At 46.1% G+C, this 20525-nt stretch overlaps 1 protein-coding gene across 8 annotated transcripts in view; it reads right to left on the bottom strand.

The window, feature by feature from the left end:
- The window catches only part of HTT (huntingtin), a 454323-nt gene that overhangs the window by 385560 nt on the left and 48238 nt on the right, over positions 1-20525 (bottom strand). For all 8 annotated transcript variants that reach the window (XR_006413521.1, XM_044417924.1, XM_044417925.1 and 5 more), the window contains one exon: positions 5482-5623. Coding sequence is in view for 7 of the 8 variants with exons in the window: in XM_044417924.1 (XP_044273859.1) it covers positions 5482-5623 (142 nt within the window). In the remaining variant the exon portion in view is untranslated. The remainder of the gene's footprint in view (positions 1-5481; positions 5624-20525) is intronic.

Below are 20525 nucleotides of genomic sequence, written 5' to 3'. Positions count from 1 at the left end.
ATACCCTCTGATAGTGTAATTAGCTAATGAAATAATTAAATTACCCACATCAATAGCAAATCAACCTGATACCGAGAATATACTGAAAGCCCAAGAGTTCTCTCCACCAGGCTGGACAGGGATGGAAAGAAAGCCAGGCAAATGTATTTAAATGGAACAGGGATATGGCCTTGGGTAGGAAGGAGGGATCTGAATGCAGTACTACCTTGTCATGATGGAAGACAAGGTATCAAGGATCTATCTATAGGGCACAAAGTTCACTATATCATCAAATGGATGTGATTCCACCAGAAACACCTCTTCCATGGCAGCAGATGAAGATTAACTGTGTTCAGGGGCTCAAGGACTTTCTTGTTAGGGTATGCAAGACCAGCAAACTCCAAGATGGTGTTATTGTTCAAGTAGGTAGGAGAATGTTTTTAGTCCCTTCAGGAAATACGTACTCATTGCGTGCAAAAAAACTAATCAGTCCTCGATTGTGTCATGGAAGGAGGAGATGGCTGCTTGGTGGACCTCAGTGGATGGTCCCATTAAGTTCTGCTGAAATAAGGAGACCAGTTGAGAAGAAATGGTTCTATCATGTAGCTTTTGGGATCAAATCTCTGAGTATCTGCAAATGGCAAAAACCTTTCCACTTTGCCTTTTATGATTTTTTTGTTGTCAGTTTCAGAGCTGCTTATAGGATAGAGTGCAGTCATTCACAGAAAGGAGACTGTGTGTGCCCTGGAGATAGATCCTCCAAGCTGTCAACTGAAGGCTTTGGATGTCCAGATGCAGGAATCTGCCCTGAGCCCACGAGATTAGGTCTGGTATTTGCAGGAGCTGGATATAGTTCTCAGTCAGGTTGAAGAGGGTAAACCAAGGGTGCCTTGGTGACCATGATGTAGTCTGTGGCATTCTGCTGAACCTTCCCCAATACCAGAATTATCAGGGGAAACTGAGGGAAAGGTCCCTATCCAGCATAGCAGGAATGCATTTCTCAGAGAGCCCCTGCCCTCACCTTCGCAAAAGCAGAAGCTTTCGAAGACAGAATTGCTCTAAGTGGAGAAGAAATGCACTGATGGGGTCCCCCATGTTGTGAATATCTCATTCAGGGTCCCTGATTTCATCTGCCTCTCATGAATATTGAGATTCCTGCAGAGAAAATTTGCTAGGCTGTTGTCAGTCCCAGTAACATGAACAGCTGTCAAGGTAATGCATTGGCACACCAATCCACCTTCCCAAGAGCAGAAGCTTTGGAAGACAAAATTGCTCTAAGTGGGGAAGAAATCCATTGATGGGGTCCCCCATGTTGTGAATATCTCATTCAGGGTCCCTGATTTCATCTGCCTCTCATGAATATTGAGATTCCTGCAGAGAAAATTTGCTAGGCTGTTGTCAGTCTCAGTAACATGAACAGCTGTCAAGGTAATGCATTGACACATCAAGTTCCAGATTTGAACAGCAAGCCATGTTAACACAATCAACTTGACTCCTCCCTGCTTCTTGATACAGAACTTGTACATGGTGTCCTCACAGGCAAGTCTGAAATGCAGTAAGAGCCCTTTGTAGTGCAAACAGCTTTAGACAGTTTGTATGCCTGCAGGCTTCTGGCTCCTCCCACATTGCTTGTGTTCAAAACAAGTCCCTGTGAGCTCCCCATCTGAGCAGGGAGGCATCCATCAATACTGTAAAAAATTACTCTAGACTGAAGAACAGCATTTCCTTGGAGAGGATTGTACAATGGGTCCACCAGGAGAGGCTGGGGCAGACTGTGGCATCTGGAAACACTTCCATGGACTGCTAGATTGAAAGAATGGACAAACCATAACTGTAGTAGCTGCATCCAGAACCTGGCCAAGGGAAGTGCTGACATAGTCACTGCCATGAGACCCATTAAATCTAGACAGTCCACACTACTTGTCACTGCTATAGTCTGGAGTCTGCCTCAATCAGTGCTGCTGCCTTGGAGTCTGGGAGCTATGCTGCCACTTTAATGGAGTCTATGCATGCCCCAGTGAAAAGGATAGAGTGGGAAGTTACCCAGAGTCGGTTTTCACACTGACAGAAGTGAGCACACACTGTGGCCATACACTTTGTTAAAACCCTGGGGGTACCTGAGAGGAAATTGGAACATCTTTCTTTGATTTGGAAATGAAGGAAATGCCTATGGCAGGGTGCTATAGAAATGTGCAAATAAGCATCCTTAGGAAAAGAGGGTTGTTGCTGGCATTCTGCCCTATCTGGGAACAATTAAAAGAGGAACTTCTCTGCCCAAACCACTAGCATGGCCTGGTAGTGGGGTATTAGAAGAACTCCATTCTCCATGCCATTGTCCTCACCTTGTGGATGTTTGTCTATGCACTCATCCTTCTTTGCAATGAAGAGAACATCACCATTGTAGGACAGGTGCTCAATATAGGAGCAGGCCTCCTGTGTGAGACCAGATGAGCACAACCATGCATGCTTCCTGAGTACCAACACACTGATCATGGCCTTGGCTCCACACAGTCTGTCTAATTTCTGGAAACACCGATTTGTATTCTTGGGAGGCACACTGCCTCATTCTGGAATACCCTGTGAGGACCCATTGGTCTTCTGGTAGATAGTTGCAGAGAAAGCCTAGCTTCTTACAGAAAGAGAGATGGTACTCTTCCATGGCGGCCTGTTAATTGGCCAATTTCAGTCCCAGGGACATTAAGGCACAGATGCCTTCCAAAAATATCCAGGTGGCCAATCAGATAAGGTGCTGTGCTGGCAATAACCATGGAATTCATTTTGGGGTATTGGAAAAGCAAGGTTGTGTCCTTCCTGCATGTAATGCATTCCCTCCAACCATTTTGATGTTGGAGCCACTGTTGAAGGGGCCTTTCAGAACTGCTTGGCAGTCTGGAAGAGGGTAAGGTTGCCAGTAAAGGATGGCAACTGGCATTGATTTCTCAGTCCACAGGGCACTGAACCCCAAATCTGATATTTCTCCGGCCACAGGTGTATCTGGAACCCAAGGGCCTAGGCCATAGGGTGGGTCTGTTCAACAAAGCTGCCCAGGTCTACAGCATCCACAGTACCTAGTGTCAGGAGCAGGGCCTGAGTGACCCTGCAAGTGCTGGCAGAACCAGGAACACTTTTGTGGACACTTGCAGGAAACCCCTGCGGAACAATTACACTGTGCAGCTGAAGACCAGCATAAAAGACTTCCCTGCACTGCTGCTCCTTGCCACAAAAACACAAGTTGTTCTAGTGACTCCTTGTGCTCTGGCCCCTGCATTGCTACACCTTGTTCCAGTTTGTTCCTGCCTTCTTCAAGCCCTGCTCCAGTTCATACCTGCCTCGTTCCAATTTGTTTCTGCCTCACTCCAGCCTGCACCCTTTTCTGCTCTTCCCGTCTTTCATCTGAGTAGACCCTGCCTCACTCCAGCATGCTACAACCCTTGCAGCAGCGTCTCTCTGGTAAACTGACCCTGGAACTGTGCTCTGACTCTCTCTCTCTTTCTCTGTGCATGCAAAATTAGATTGCTCTCCTTCGTGCCTTTGACCTGGACCTGCTGATTTGCCCCTAGCCCCTGCCCATAATAAGCTCTGGACTCAGCTTGAGCTCGCACCCTGGCCCCAGTATGCCGCCCTTCCCTGTTGCCACCCACAGCCTGGTCCTTACACCAAGAGCTGCAACAGGAGATGAGGATCTCGGCTGGACTGATAAGAGAAGTGTCTCCACTGGATTTGTAATCCTTAACATCTGTTAAGTGAGGATGTGTTGGAGAATGGTGGTGCAGGACAGCTTGGTCAGCAGGCTGGTGCAGGAGGAGCAGGGCATTCTGCAGGATGATGAAACTCTTGGACTGAAGAAGGCGACCAGGATGGTATTGGTGGCTGAAGACCTGGCAATTCAGCGACTTGTCCACAGTCCCCAAAGACATCTATATATTACACCAGACCATACCAAGGATCATATATGGTTGCTTGGTGTTACATTCCCCATGGGTTGAAGAAGCCCCAGTACAATTGCAGCAACTGTGAAACTGACTGCCTGTCCCTGAGTGCCTTGCTTAATGGCTCTGGTGCCACTTAATGATACCAACTGGTGCCCTCCAGACCACGATAGATGGAAGGGATCAAGATGGTGGCAGGTCCCTGATTTCCCCTCCAACAACAATGCTGAGAGAGGCTCAAGTCTCAGTACAGCTACTGGTCTCAGGAGTATGAGAGGGGCACCCACATGTGATTCCATGGCAGTTGGTACCAGGCATGCCTCCACTGGATGCCACTTAGACTTCAGCACCGCAGTGTAACTGGAGCATGCTTCTTATGCCTGTTTTGCCAGCTTCTTGACTTTTTATGCATCACTGTCTCACACAGAGTAGGGGGGATGAAGGAGCTACCAAGATTACTGAGGAAGCAGTGGCTGTGGCAGATGGTATGGGCCTGCCCAAGTGGAGAGAGGCTGCTGTAGACAGGCAAGAAGTCTCAGGCAAGACCAAAGCTTCTACTGCACAAACGGCCTTATTCCATAGCTCAGTATGGAAACAGTGGGTCCTTCACTTCTGTGCCTGCTAGGAGAACGCCTGCTGATGTGGGCATTGATCGATGACAGTCCCCTCTCCCAGGCACAAGAAGCAAAGAGAATGTCCATCAAATGGGAACAGTCTAGCATCCCAATGGACACATTTTTTAAAAGGGAATCCTCAATGGCATCAGGAAAAAAAGGCAGGAAGGAAAGAAATAGAAGGAGAAAGAACAAGGAGAAGATAGGATAAACAGAGAGGATTTCCTTTGTTGGGGGTTGTAAAGGGAGGTAAAAAACGGTTAGGAAAGAAAATCTGTAAGGGTTTGGGGGAAAAGGGAACCCAGAAAAATGCTTACAATATTAGAAAAGCTGTAAATGCTCTGAGGAGAGAAAGAACAAACAAGAACTTATTGAGGCACCAAAGGTGATTGAAAAACTGAGGGAAATGGCAGCAGTCCCACCCTTTTACATGGAGAATGGAGTGGGGGAAGGGTTTCAATCAAAATGCTTTCAGCTATTAAATCTTCCCAATAACAAGCTTCATTCAAACAATGAGTCCACATGTGTGATACACACAGACCACAAAGAAGAATTGAGGAAATAGGTGGTCACTCACTAGGATCATGCATACTGGGACAATGGGGAGGGTTCCTTCCAGAATTTTCTCATTTATAACCATTTTCTGAAAGAGGCTCCAATAAACACAGATATGCATGTTGCCATGCATACAATCCACAAAAAACCCCATGGATAACTCCTCTTAAAATATAACAAGTCTACTTATCTGTAATATTAAATATTCTATATGAAGACTAATACAGTATTTTACCCAGTTTTTTTCTTTACAAGGAACACCATTTATAAGAGAATCATAGTACTCGAATGACTGGGAACTATCAATTCATTGAATGAAAAGTCAAATATACTGTGGCTGAATTACAAATAAAGTATTTTCTCAGTTTCTTTTAAACTGTGAAGTAGTAATTTTGCCATCTTACCTAGTAATACATGTAGTAGCCAAGTATAAAAATACTGTGCTCTTCGCGAATGTTGGCAGATGCTCACGGCTGAAAAAGCTGCAGTTCGACGAATAGTCGGAGAACTTGACTTAAGGTTAGCTATGAAAGCCTTCAATAAAGCCTACAGAGAAAGAAGCTTTTATGAATGATTAATCTATCTGCAATTAACTATAACATCTAAGTTTAACCAAGGGTTTTTTTTCCCCGGTTTGAACTCTTTGTCTGACATGTACATTTCAACAACATGAAATTGAAAATGTTCAGTAAAACTTTACTAATCATTCTGACATAGAAACAGAAAATAAACCAAAGAAGCAATCTTACGGCTTCTAAATATTTTATTGATGGATCATAGGATAATTAGGATCATCCAATCCAAGGAGAGAAACACCATTTTGACTTTAGAAGGCAGCTTTGGAGATCACACCTCTACCTACATCCTGAATAGCCAGCACAGAAAGAACCACTCCAGTTGGCCTCCAAGCTCAAGAACTCAACCTCAGAGAGGAGGAAGACAGGTTGTTTCAGTGGGTGGGGGGGAGGGGGGGAGAAAGAGAGACTGGAGAAGCCAAGATATGAGTTATGCTAGCCCTCTTTCAGCTTCCTACCTTCCATTTCTGAAATGCCTTTGCAAAAAAGCCCATTTAGCAAAACTTCAGGGTGGAACGGCAAGAAGGCAGGGTTTGCTTCTACCACTCCTTCTGCTTTGCACTGGGTGATAATAAGCCTCAATCAGTGAGGGTGCCATCTTCAGCTCAGTGGCAATATTTAAAATTGCAACATTTGCTGGAATTTAGGGTAGGCCCTGCAGCATTTACAGCTTCATTGCATCCTCAACTCTTGAATCATAGAAACATAGCATGCAAGAGTTGGAAAGGGCCATAAAGGCCACTGAGTCCAACCTCCTGCTTCTGCAGGACACCAGTTTACACCATCCTACTCAGATGGCTGTCCAGTTTCTCCTTGAATGTCTCTAGTGTGGGAGAGCCCACCACCTCTCTAGGCAACTGGCTTCACTGTCATATTGCTCTGACAGTGAAGAAGATTTTCTCATATCTAGCCTGAATCTGGGTTGTCGCAGCTTGAACTGTTTATTCTGTGTCCAACACTCTGGTATCAGCAAGAACAGATCTTGAGCTTCCTCTTTGTGACAGCATTTGATGGATATCATGCCCCCCTCAGACTTCTCTTTCCAAGGCTGAACATGCTCAGTTCTCTCAGTCTATCCACACAGAAGAATGTTTCCAAACCCTGGATCATTTTTGTTGCCCTCCTTTGGACCCTTTCTAATTTTATGCATGTTTCTTAACTCTTGGTTCCCAGAACTGGACACAGTTCTGGATGAGATCTGACTAGTGAGGACAATAGGAGAACTGCTACTTCTCATGCTTTGGAAGTAATACTTCTGTTAATGCAGCTCAGAGTAGCATTTGCATCACATTGTTGGCTCCTATTTAGCCTATTGCTCACAAGTATCCACCAATCCTTTTCTTTTCCAGTTCTGCTGAGCCATGTATTCCCCATCTTGTATGGATGTGTTTGGTTTCTTTTTCCTAGTTGGAGAACTTGGCACTTGGAGAATGGCTGGGAATGCCACAAATTGTAGTCCAAAACATCTGGAGGATACTGGTTTTTACTAGATTCCTGCGGGTGCCTAGGTACTTTCCTCGCATTAGAGAAAGTGCCATTGCTGAGCATTCTTTATGTCTGATTAAGCAGACAGTTTTGGATCCTTTAAATAGTTGTTCTATCTAGCCCAGTTTTTGTTAATTTGCTTATCAGAATTTCATGGATACTATGTTGAAAGCTTTGCTAAAGTTGAGGTAGATTATGTCCACAGTGTTTCCTATGATCATTTGGGAGGCTACCCAGTCAAAAAATGCGATTACATTAGTCTGACAGGATTTATATTTGATGAATCCATGTTGGCTTCTAGTAATCACTGCATTTCTTCAAGATGCTTGCAGACTGATTTATCAATAATTTGCTCCAGATTTTTTCTAGGGATTGATGTCAGACTGACAGGTCTGTAGTTCCCTGGTTCACCTTTTTTCCCCTTTTTGAAGACAGGGACAACCTTAGCCCTTCTCCAGTCGTCTGTCATTTCACCTGTTTTCCTTGATTTATTGAAGATATAGCCAGTGATTCTTCCTCCACTAGCTCTTTTATGACTCTGGAATGGAGTTCATCAGGCCCCGGAGATTTGAATGGGTTCATTCCATCTGGGTATTCCTTGACCATTTGTCTGTCCATCATGGGGTGCCATCTGTCACTTTCAACTTGTTCTTCCTCTTGATTGTAGATTTTTCTGTGGGAGAAGACTCAGGCGAAGTAGGAATGAAGCACCTCTGTCTTTTCCTTGTCATCCACTATCACTCTGCCTGGACAACCTTCTCTTTCTCATGTCTTTTGTTCTGGATGTATCTGAAGAAAGCTTTCTTGTTCTTAGCATCTCTTGCTATTCTCAGTTTATTTGCTGCTCTAGCCATCCTGATGCTGTCCCTGCAATTCCTTGCTATTTATTTATATTCTTCCTTCATGGCCTGGCCCTGCTTGGAAATACTTATTCAAGGTTATCATTGACCCATGATCCTTGTCTAAAAGTATCTTTTATCAGTAAATGATTATGATGCATGAGACCTAATTAAAGAACTGAACAGAAACAAAGAATATATCATTTTGGTTAAAGAAGTGTATATCCACTTTAGCATCTATACTTTTAATGGACTTCAGGTTTTGTGTTATTCACACAAAGTTCTGTTAGGCCTTTATTAGACATGTCAATGTCCTGTTAAGGTATTTTCCTACGTCTGATGGAGCTTTAATACTACTAATGCTTCTTTTAAGGATATCATCTGGAAGTGTCCAGTGATTGACTTTTTCTGGGTGTATTGCTAGCCATACTTCTCTCTTCAAGTAGTAATAGCTTCACCAGCACTTTTTTGCCAAATGTCTGTCTGTCTTTATTTATTTAAAGTATTTATATGCCGTCCTGTCGTGAAAGCCTCAGGACGGCTCACATAGATAAAATACAATAAAATATAACATATATAAAATTATCGACCCACACTGGCTGCAATAAGAACATATACATTATGGTATTAAAACTTATTAAAATATTGCTGAAATAAAAAGGTCTTAACCTGGCGCTGAAAAACATATAACGACGGCGCCAGGCGGACCTCTCTGGGAGCACATTCCATAGGTGGGGCGCCACCGCAGAGAAAGCCCTTCTCTAGATACTCTGCCTCCTAATATCTTTCACGGAGGGTTCCTGGAGGAGGTCCTCTGCTGCTGATCTCAGGGGGCAGGAGGGCAAATATGGAAGAAGGCGTTTCTTTAGGTATCCAGGTCCCAAGCCGTTTTTTTGACATGCAAGTCTCTGAGCAGACACAAAGTGAAATGTTGAACCCTCTCTGACATTCTTCACCCAAAACTTTCCTTATGAATCCTTCTGCATCTATACCGGGAGGAAGAAGTGCTGTGGAACTGGACAAGCCTGCACTCCTCTGTCAGAGACCCCAGCTGGGTCACACTACAACTGTGAGGATGGAATATCAGGTCCACCTCCTCAGGAGGCTGGATTTCCCCATCTGATAAACTTCCCAACTCTGAATCTCCTCCCTCAAGATGTTGTTGCTTTTTCTCATTCTTCCGGTTGACTGGCCTCTCTGGCTGCCCTTGAAATAATTTCTTCCATAGCAGGCACAGGAAGGTCAGCAGGGTCTTCAACTACAGCTGCAAATGCAGGTTGCACAACTGTAACTGTAGCTCTTCTAGTGGTCATCTGTGCATTCACACATAAGGGTGCTGTGCCTTCACAGTGTCTTATTTGGAATGATTACCTTAGCCTAGAACTTTCCACAGGAGCCCCGCCCCCTCCCTTCCCCTATAAAATCAGTGGGCTCCCGCCATTTTCTTGGTTTTACTGGAGACAGACATTTGCCAACTATGTGTGTTGAAAGTAAATCATAAGATGTGTCTACCAACCAATAAATATTAATACTGAAAGTAAAGTCTGCGTATACTGTTATTATAGAGTCACTGACACTGACGTGGGGCCAGTGGGTGGGTTGTGTGAATGCACAGATGACACTCAAAGAACTAGAGTTACAGGTATGCAACCTGCATTTCTTCGTCATGCTCTCTGTGCATCACACATATGGGTGATTAGCAAGTATCCCTGATCGGAGGCAGGAGGTGTCAGCAGGGATCATACAGATATAGCATAAACACATACATAAGGTCTAAGACAAGAATGACTCATAAATGAGTTCTTAGGACATGAGTTTGAGTTATCAAACATGAAAAACGGGAAGTGAACCAATAAGTAAAGTCACTGCATAATAAAGTATACATAGAACATTTGTCCCTCCATGCTCTAGTATAAATGTATGAACACAAAAGCGTACTGTGGTAGGTTACTGGTATCAGTGCAAACAGAAGACAATACTACTCTCCCAAAGTAATAGTCTTTCATTGCTCTAACATCTAGTTTATAATGCTTAACAAACATTGATGGATTAGTCTACGTAGCTGCCCTACAAAGATCTTCAATCAAGATACCAGCATGGAGGGCCATCAATGTTGAAACAGCTCTAGCTGAATGGATCTGTGGTTGATCAGGTAAGTCCAAGGAAGACAGTCTGTAAGCCAACTTAACGGTATTCACAATCCAGTACGCCAAATGCTGAGGGCTCACTGGGTCCCCTTTATATTGATAAGTGTATTTGAGAAACAGTTGTTTCGTCTTACTTATGGATTGCGTTCTGGATCAGTAGAACGCTAAGGCACAATGGATGTTGATAGCATGCAACATTCTTACAATGTCCGAGGCAGGGGACAGGTAAAAGGCTGGGAAGATGATTTCCTGATTAATATGAAAGGACAATGGGACCTTGAATAGAAAGGACACATCAGTACAGAGAACAGCTTGGTTCCTGTGGAAGCTTAAGTACGTGTGGGTCTACCCATAACGCTCACTCGCTCGTGGAGCTGAAGTAACTGCAACAAGAAAAGAAAACTTTCACAAAAGCAGCCTTAAATTGGTAATTGCTAGAGGTTCAAATGGCGTTTTGGTTAAGGTGTGCAGAACCACAGAAAGACTCTAGGAGGAAATCAACTGGCAGGTTGGAGGGTGCAGGTTTTTGAGTCCCCTCATAAACCGTCTGGGTAATGGATGGGAGAAAGCAGAGTACCCTTCCATCAGTCGGCAGAAGGCACAAATTGCTGACAAGTAAACTTTAATCAACATTGGCTTGAGTCTGGACAAGTGGAGAAAGTACAAGAATTTCTAAACCCTCTGGATGCTCAGGATGGCTCATGTCTCTTCCATTCTCATCTTCATTATTGTCCTCATGATGAGGGGAAATGGGGGGAAGCATAGAAGAGAGTTCCCATCCACAACTGGAGAAAGGCACTCCCCCTTTGAGGATTTGCCAATTCCTGCTCTTGAACAACACATTTTACAGACTGTGTTTGTTCATATGGCAAACAGGTCTACTGATGGTATGCCCCACTCTCTGAAAATTTCCTTGAGGACTCGCTTGTTGAGTTCCCATTTGTGTATTTGATGAGATGAATGGCTCAATGAATCCGCTGTGACATTCTCCATACCAGCCATATGAACAGCCACCAATGTGACTTTGTGACTGATACACCACTCCCAAATCCAAAGTGCTAACCTTGCCAGGGGCAGTGATATCGTTCCACCCTGCTTGTAGATATAGAAGACGGTTGCTTTGTTGTCTGACACAACTTGGACATGCCTGCCCAACAGCAGATTCTGGAAGGCAAAAAGTCCCTTGTAAACTAACAGTAGCTTGAGATGATTGATATGGTGGTTCCAGTTAGGACCAGGCCCCTTGGGTGAGGTAGCCACCCAAAGGGCCCCCCCAGCCTGTTAGAGAGTTATTGTAGTCAATGGTTCCATTGGTTGGAACAGCAGAGCCTTGCAAAGGTTGGATTTGAGACTTGTATGCACTCGGATCTGTGGGGCTAGCTTTTTCCTTGGAAAGTCGAGCCTTGGAGAGAACAGCTTAAGGAACCACAGGTGCAGAGGCCTCATGCATAATCCGGCAAACTGTACCACAGATACCAAAGAGGCCATGTGCACCAGGAGTTGTTGTATTTTTCTTGCACATACCTTTTCCTTGGTTCTGGCCTCCATAGCAGCCTGTATCAACCTGTTCATACAGTTCTTGAGTAAGAACACTCGAGCCACAAGTTAGTCCAGGACTGCTCCAATGTAGCAAATATTCTGTGTGGGGATGAGAATATATTTTTCCCCATAAAGGCATGATCCTACTAATAGAGAGGAGATCCTCAAACTTTTTCAACAGGGGGCCAGTTGAAAGGTAGCAGGCACGGGCCAGCAAGGTGGCGGCAGTGGTGGATGCAGGCACGGCGAGGCAGCGGTCATGGCAATCGCAGGCATGGTGAGGTGAGGCAGCAGGTGTGGGGAAGCGGTGAGGCGGCGGTGGGCTCAGGCACGGTGAGGCAGCGGGGGCTTGCATAATCAAAAGGCAGGCCAGATAAATGGGCATGGCGGGCTGGATCTGGCCGGCGCGCCGTAGTTTGAGGACCCATGTCATAGAGGGTAAGACAAGTCATTTCAAAGAACTGGATTAGCACAATTTTACTGCTTGCTACAAGAAGCCAATTGTCCAAGTATGGATATATATGAATTTCTTTCAGTCTCAGGCATACGTGCACAGGGGGCCATACATTTTGCAAATATCCACGGTGCTGTACCCAGCCCAAATGGTAGCACTGTGAATTCACAGGCATCCAACCCGACTTGGAACCAAAGAAAATGTTAATAGGATGGATGCTCACATGAAAAGATGCATCCTTCAAATCAATGGAGGTAAACCAATCCTGTTCTCTGAGTAGAATCATTATCAATTGCACTGAGACCATTTGGAACTTTTTATGATTTATGAAAGAGTTAACTTCCCTTAGATCTAATATAGATCATTTACCACCATCTTTGTTAGGGACAGTAAAATACCAGGAGTAGAAACTGTGTTTGATCTCAGACCGGTGGACAGGTTGGATGGCCCTTTTTGTTAGTAGTGATGTTACTTTCTCCAATAATGTTTTAGAAGGAGGAGTCGAGCATACAGATCTGAGTGGCGATAAGATTTCAAATTTGATTCTGTAACCATCACACAAAACCCATTGATCAGATGTTATCACTTCTCAATTGAATACATAGCAACTTAAGTAGCCCATGAACTGGCTGCTGGAAGCATATTTGGGATTGGTTCGCCAAGACCTCGACATTACCTCTTTTCTGTCTCAGAATGCCTTTTGTGAGGCTGACTATGTGACCCATTCTGTCTACGGTTCCGACCTTGCCCTTCGCTATAAGAGCAGTAGGAGAAAGAGAAGGTCTGTCGACCCCTTTGTGGAGCCTGGGAATGTACCAGTTCTGTGGCCAGTTATGGTTGCTGGATTGAGTCACTCCAATCCCCATTTTCCTGGATGTCAGCTTTATTTTCCATATGGTATCCAAGCATTCATTCATTCAGGCTATGAACAGGCCCTCTCAGTCAAAATGCATGGATTTGATATGGAGCCTCGTCTCCTGAGGTAGGTTTGCTGCCCGGAGCCATGCATGCTCACAGATGGCCACCGCACTGACTAAAGCGCTTGAGTTGCAATCAATGTGATGGCGCGCTGTGGCAATCTGCAGTCTACTTCGAAACCTGCAAACCCCCCGTGAGAAAAACCCTACCAGTGATCTCTGTTGGTCTGCCTGCTAGCATTTCCACTTTTTGCCAAAGGCCTGGTACCTCCCCATCACAGCCTCATAATTGGGTATGCAGAAACCCAAGCCCGGTTGCTGCATAAATGCACCACGCCATCATATCAAATCGTTCTCCTTCTCTACTGGTTGGTGTGGTGTGGTCCCTCTGATGTCTGCCCTGCATTGACTCTACTACCAAAGAGCTTGGGCGGGGATGATTCAGGAGATATGGAATGTCCTTTTCCTGAACTCAGTACCTCCTCTCCAATAACCAAGAAGTCAGGTGAAAATGGTAAGGAGTTTCCCAGAGCTCTTTTACTGGTTTGGATAGGGCTGGAATAAGAGGTATGGCTACTGGAACAGTGTCCTCTGTACAAATGATATCATATATAATGCACTCTGTCAGGTTGGTAACCTGTTGTACTAGGATGCTGAAAGATTTAGCCATATAGAGAACCTGTTCTGAAAATTGTCCCAAACTCTCACCAGGAGAGCTTTGGCCCTGGTCCTGGGAGGAGACGACCTCATCTGGCAAAGTGGCTCAATTGGTTCTGAGGAATCCAATTCCACATAGAATCTGAGCCAGAAGTCAGAGAGAGCAGCTGAGTTCTGCAGAGCATGCATTCCAGAGGTCCTTGTTTGCTTCTTGGTAGGTGACTCGGAGGTGCTGGGGCACTCTTCAAAAGAGCCGGTCAGGTATACTGTTGAGGTTCAACTGTCAGATCCCATTGGTAACTTTGGTAATAATGGGGTAGAGGTGGGTATCAGTACGGATGTCCACCAAATGGTCAAAATGCTGGCTCCACAAGAGGGATGGAGTGGTGAGACGAAGCTAGTGATGCTTGAGCAGGCGATGGTCCAAAACAGGGGTGAGGTGTCCATGGTAGCAGAACTGAAGGGAACTTATCCGGTGAACAGACTTCTGATTTCTCCATCAGAATACGATGCCAGGTACTCGGATTGGACCTCATGTTCCAAAGGAACAGGCGTCAGGGACTGTCAGATCGGAGATTCTCAAGTTGGTGATTACTTCAGTTCAGAAGGCCCCACAAGAGTCACCTCTCTAGATGGAAGCTTGTGACATTCTACATAAGTATGAGTAGGTGAACGCTGCGCCTGTTTGGAGTGCCTCTTCTGCTTCTTGGCCTTTTCTGCATCCTTGGATTCAAGGTACTTTCTTTTCTCCTTCCTTTTCTTGGGCACCTTTGATTTGACAGGAGGTTCAGTATGGGAGGTAGCTAGCTTAAGATTTCGCCACTGTACCGGTTGCCAGACACTTTTTACAGGCCTCTTTAGGGGCTGTTCTCCTTTTTCTGCCACCTCACACATAGCTCCAAGGGCACAGTCCCACATTTCCACGCGGAGCCTGCCTGAATGGTTTCTGCAAGCCTGTTTCATAAAGGCTTGGCAGTGCTTACATTCATCTACATGGGGCTTCTCACCCAAACAGAATAGGCGCAAGGAGAGCCCGTCAGAAGATGGCATTTTAACACTACAGCTGCCACACTTTCTGAACATTGGTTTGCTCAGGGATATGGGGTAAGTAGAAGGATAAAGACAATAGAAGGGGTTTTTTATTTTTGTAAGTGGAGCTAAAGAAGGGGAAGGGAATGGGGAATGCAATGAAGATGGAGACTGAAAGACTGAATGACTGCAGAAGAAAATGTGAAGGAAAAAACAGTTAAGAGTAAGTTCTGAGGCAAGAAAGTTCTGAGGATGAAGTAACACCAAGAAGGCTAGAGACACCCAATGCATCTTGCAAGCAGTGGTTGAAAGTGAATTGTGAAAATGGCAGGAAACCAGCGATTATATAGGGAAGGGGGAGGGTTGGGGATCCCGCAAAAAATTCTAGGGTAAGCTAGTTGAAATCTTCCTGAATAAGGCACTGGCACTGTGCAGGCACAGCACCCGTATGTGTGATGCACAGAGGCCATGATGTGAAGAACTGGGTCCATTTCAATAATTATTTCTTTATCAGAGTCTGAGCTGTCAGTCCCACCAGAATAAACAACCTCCCCTGTACCCATCCCATCCTTGGACTCTGAGCTGTCAGTCCAGCCAAAATGGTTAGCCTCTCATGCGCAACTCTGAGATTTGCCAGAATGTGCATGCATGACAGGGCGGAAATTATAAGAATAAAATTTGTATTAGAAAACTTTAATATTGTCTACCGTGCATGGTATTTTAAATTACCTATTTGTTTTTCAGAAATTAAAGCATGGTCAACACAAACAGCACATACTTTTGACAGCTAAAAGATTGATCCTACAATGCTAAAAATATAACAACTTACCTCCTTATACACAGTGGTGGACCATAGGAATAACAGTACTTTCAATATTTGAGAGAATGGCATACAGACTCTCAAGTGGACATATCCAAAGATACTTGGGCACCTTTACTGAAGTTTATGTCTAATTCATATAACTGGAGTTATGCTGTTATATGTTTATTTAATAATTATATAAACAATTACTTTAGAGATTTTCTTTTTATTAGAGGGCAGCAGTTAGTGAAATTCACAATTAAAAAGTAATGAAAAGAAACAAGATTTTTTTCCCTTAAACCTTTCAAGACTTGCAATAGGAATCAAAGCAGTTACAAAAAAGACAAATGTTCTTTCTCAGCACCCAATGTCCTCCCATATATTCATGAATGCACTTGTACCAGCACACAGTATTTCACAACTTCCATCCACAGTGGGGAAAAAGGAGCTATAAAGCCAGGTTGCTTACCTGTAACTGTCGTTCTTCGAGTGGTCATCTGTGCAGTCATACATAATGGGTACTGCGCCTGCGCAGTGCCTGTTGACGGGTAGAATACCAAAGCTTCAATGGATTTGGTGGGAACTCCGCACCCCTCCCCCGTAGTGCTATATAGGGCGGAGCGCCCGCCATTTTCCCCAGCCTATGGAGACCGGCAGATCACCCCCTAGCAAGGCATGTGGTCAACTCGAGGAGTCACTAGAGGCAGGCTACTGTACCGTCCTCTGACACCGAGTGAGGCCAGTGGGTAGGGTGTGTGATTGCACAGATGACCACTCGAAGAACAACAGTTACAGGTAAGCAATCTGGCTTTCTTCTTCATGGTCTCTGTGCATCACAAAAAAATGGGTGACTAGCAAGCTAACTGACCGGAGGAGGGTCGGTGTCGTCAGAGGAGGATGGATGAGAGAACGGCCCATCCAAAGGAGCAGTCCTGTCTGGCTCAAACGTCGAGTCTCTAATGCATGGTAAAGGTACAGGGAGTAATCCATGTGGCAGCCTTGCAAATGTCCAGTAGCGGGATGCCCACTGAAAAAGTCGAGGAGGCAGCCATGGCCCTGGTAGAGTGCCCCTTGGGGGCGATGGGGAGGTCCAGCTTAGCTAGCTGGTACACCAGTTCGATGGTTTGAATGATCCATTTCGAAAACCTCTGGGTGGAGATGGCAGCACCCTTGTTGGGATCAGAGTGTTTAACAAAGAGGTGCTTAGTATTTCAAAAACCCTCTGTGCATGATCGATAAAAGGTCAGACATCAGCGCACATCGAGAGAGTGAAGGAATTTCTCTATCAGGGTGGAAGGAGTAGGGAAGAATGCTGGCAGAACAATGTCCTGGTTGACATGAAAGGCTGTAGTGACTTAGGGAGGAATGCTGAGTCTGTTTGCAGGATTACCTTCTCCTTATGGAAACTGAGGTAAGGTGGGTCTATGCGCAGAGCAGAGAGCTCGCTCGCTCTCCTCACTGAAGTAATGGCAACTAGGAAGGCCACCTTCCACAATAGCAACCTCAAATCATTTGTAGCTAGAGGTTTGAAGGGGGCTCTGGTAAGTGCCTGGAGAACCACCAACAGGCTCCAGGTTGGTACCGACTACCGGGTTGGTGAGTGGAGATTCTGTAGTCCTTTGAGGAAGTGATGGATAAGCGTGTGGGAGAACACAGAGGATCTGGATAGGAGACCACGAAAGTGGGAAATAGCTGCTATGCACACTCTAATTGAAGTGGGTTTAAGTCCATCTTGGTGTAGGAAGAGCAGGAAGGAAAGGATGTTATCGATGGAAGCAGAGTCAGGGGTGAAGTGGTTGGTTTCCAAAAAGGCGGCAAAGCGTTTCCATTTTGCCTCGTACGACCAGTGGGTAGACGGTTGTAGGGCGGATTGCAGGATGAAGGTGATCTCCTGTTGCAGTAAAGTCAGGCCAGAAGAGACTCGGGTAGGGTCGCTCAGTAACTACCGTGGCTCTGATGCCGATGGATGAGGGGCAGACATCGGGAGCGACGGGCTTCCCGGAACCTGGGGTAAGTGATCGGGAGCAGTCAGTGAAGGAGCCACATGTGAGGTTGAGGGTATTGAGGTCGGGGTGGAGGATCACCCCCCTCTCCTGCATGATCAGGTGAGGGATCCACGGTAGACGGAAGAACATACGACGGGAGAGTTTGAGGACAGTCGGGAACCAGGCTTTTCAGGGCCACCATGGTGTGGTAAGAATGCCCTGTGCCCTGTTGCAGGCAGCCTTTTCCAGGGTATGGGTCATCAGCAGGATCAGGGAGAACGCGTAGAGGAAGGATTCTGACCAACTCATCATCATGGCATCACCCCATGAGTTTGGGTGTGACCCTGCCCTGGAGCAGTAAGTTCCATACTTCGAATTGGAGGCCATTGCAAACAGGTCCAAGGATGGAGTATCCCAATGGGAAAACAAGTCCCTGCAAATCTGGTCGTCTAGTTCCCATTCGTGGGTTGACGATATCTTCCTGCTGAGAGTATCCGCCTCCCTGTTGTCCACCCCCGCTAGATGGATCGCAGGTAGGGAAATCCCCCTGGGGATATACCAGTCCCAAATCTGCAAGGCCAGATGGGCCAGTGGTACCGACTTCATGCCGCCTTGTTTGTTTATGTAGAAGACGGTGACTACGTTGTCGGAGGCTACTTGTACCAACCAGTTCCGAAGGGCAGGTTTGAAGGAACGTAGTGCCTTGAACACTGCCAGTAGTTCGAGAAAATTGATATGCTTGGACTTTTCGTGAGTCTGCCAGGTGCCTTGGGTACGTGGGTTGGAGTAATGTGCTCCCCAACCTGAGAGGGAAGCATCAATATGGAGTGAAATCGAGGGCTGCCGCTGGTGGAACGGAATGCCCACTGTAAGGTTGTCGGTGTTCACCCACCAAGACAGAGTCTGGCGAACCGAGGCGGGAGGTAGGAGTGGTCGTCTCGGGGAGTTGCAAAGAGGCTGGAACACACTGTTGAACCACAGCTGAAGTGGCTGCATCCTCAGTCTGGCTTTCGGGACAATGGTGATTGTCGAAGCCATGTGTCTTAGGAGCCTTTGGATGGCTAATGCCGAGGTCCACCTGCCCTCCTGAACCTGTCTGACTGAGGAGCAGAGTCTTTCCATTCGGGTCCATGGAAGGAACGCTCGTGCCTGAACTGAATTGAGTTGTGCCCCAATAAACTCGATGACCTGTGAGGGAGTGAGACAGGATTTCTCGGCATTAATGCACAGTCCAAGGCCCTTCAGGAGGGTGCATGTAGTTTTGATGGCTGAAATAAGGTGATCCCGGGAGGAGGAGACAATAGCCAATCGTCTAAGTAGGGGTAAATTTGTACACCTTGAAGGTGAAGGTGGGCGCAGACCGGAGCCATGCACTTAGTAAATACCCTAGGAGCTGTGGCAAGTCCAAAGGAAAGGACATTATATTCAAAAATATCAGATCCAACAGTAAAGTGGAGAAGCCTCCTGTGGTCCGGGTGGATGCCGATGTGGAAGTAAGCATCCTTTAAATCTATGGAAGCGAACCAATCTTCTCTCTCTAGCAAGGGAAGAATATTTTGCAGGGTGGTCATGCAAAATTTCTTAGTTGTAATAAAGGCACTGACGCCCCTTAAATCGAGTATAGGGCGTACACCACCATCCTGTTTCATTACCATAAAGTATCTGGAATATAAGCCGTGAAGTCCCTCGGAATGGGAGATTCAGCGAATCGCTCCTTTATGGATTAGGTGAAGTACCTCCATTCTGAGGACCTCCAACGGAGCGGTGTAGTGTATCGGTCCCAAAGGGGGCACGGTGTCAAACTCGATTTTATATCCATTCTCAGTGATGAAAACTACCCATTTATCAGATGTGATGGCCTCCCAAAAGGGGAGCTGGCTTTGTAACCGGTCCCCAAACGGAGGGGAGAGGGTAGAGGAGAAAGAAGATTAGCTCGCGCAGCCCATCAACATTGCCGCTTATCGGTGGGTTGGCGGCGACAGCCCTGTTGGTATTGCGTGGCTGGTTGTCCGCGGTTGCGTTGTTGGCGTGGTTGGTACTGTTGATGCAGTTGTAACGATGGTAGGGCTGGTATCTCGCGTACTTACGATGGCTTCAGTTCGGAATTTCCATCTTCCGAGCAGTAGCTCGAGCGTTTTATATGTGTTTGAGCTTATGGTCCATGCGGTCACCGTCGAAGGACATTCCCTCAATCCGGCACTTGGTCTCATCAGGGAAGTTGCAGGAGCATAGCCAGGTGTGTCAACAGAGGGTGATGGAACCGACGAGTGTACAGGAGTCACAGTCTATATGGTGTAGGACTGTGTAAGTTGTTGTATGGAGAGCTGCATAGCTTCCCGGATGAAGATGTGGGCCAATCACTCTGTTGTTCTGGAACAGACGAGGTGATGGATTCCAGCCATTGCATTAGGAAGTACTGATATATGGCCATCGTTGCCTCATAATTTGAGATCTGGAGACCCAGTCCCATGGCCGCATAGATGTGTCACGCCATCAGGTCTATCTTCCTGCCTTCTTTGTCTCTAGGGGTTGAGTGTTCCCTGTTGTCTCGCCCCTGGGAAGACTCAACCTCAACTGAATTAGGTTTGGAGTGTCTCAAGAGGAACAGAATATCCTGTTCCCAAACCTTATACATGGACTCATACCTCCTGGATGTCGGGTGGGGTTGGCAAGGAAAAGCCCAAGTGTCCTCCATGGCCTCCCGAAGGGTGGTGATAAGTGAGATGGATATGGTGGAGGACTGTTCTTTATGAACGATGTTGTAAAAATTGTCTTTGTTGGTGCGGGTCGATGCTCAACCTCGATTTCCAAGGACTGGGTAAGGCGGCTCATGAGTCCGCCGAACGTGGCATAAGATTCTTCAGGGGACCCGGGGCCCTGGGTAGAAATGACCATGCCAGGAGATGCAGAGCATCAATCCGAGTCTTCTGAACCCAAATCATAAAGGTAAGGCGGGCTGGAGCAAGACTGGGCTGGAGACAGTGGAGAACGAGAAGTCACCAGTACTGAGGTGGAGGGC

Source organism: Varanus komodoensis, unplaced genomic scaffold (genome assembly GCF_004798865.1).
Source record: "Varanus komodoensis strain SLA01 unplaced genomic scaffold, ASM479886v1 scaffold9, whole genome shotgun sequence".
Taxonomy (NCBI): Eukaryota; Metazoa; Chordata; class Lepidosauria; order Squamata; family Varanidae; genus Varanus; species Varanus komodoensis.
This window is presented reverse-complemented; position numbering and strand designations above follow the sequence as displayed.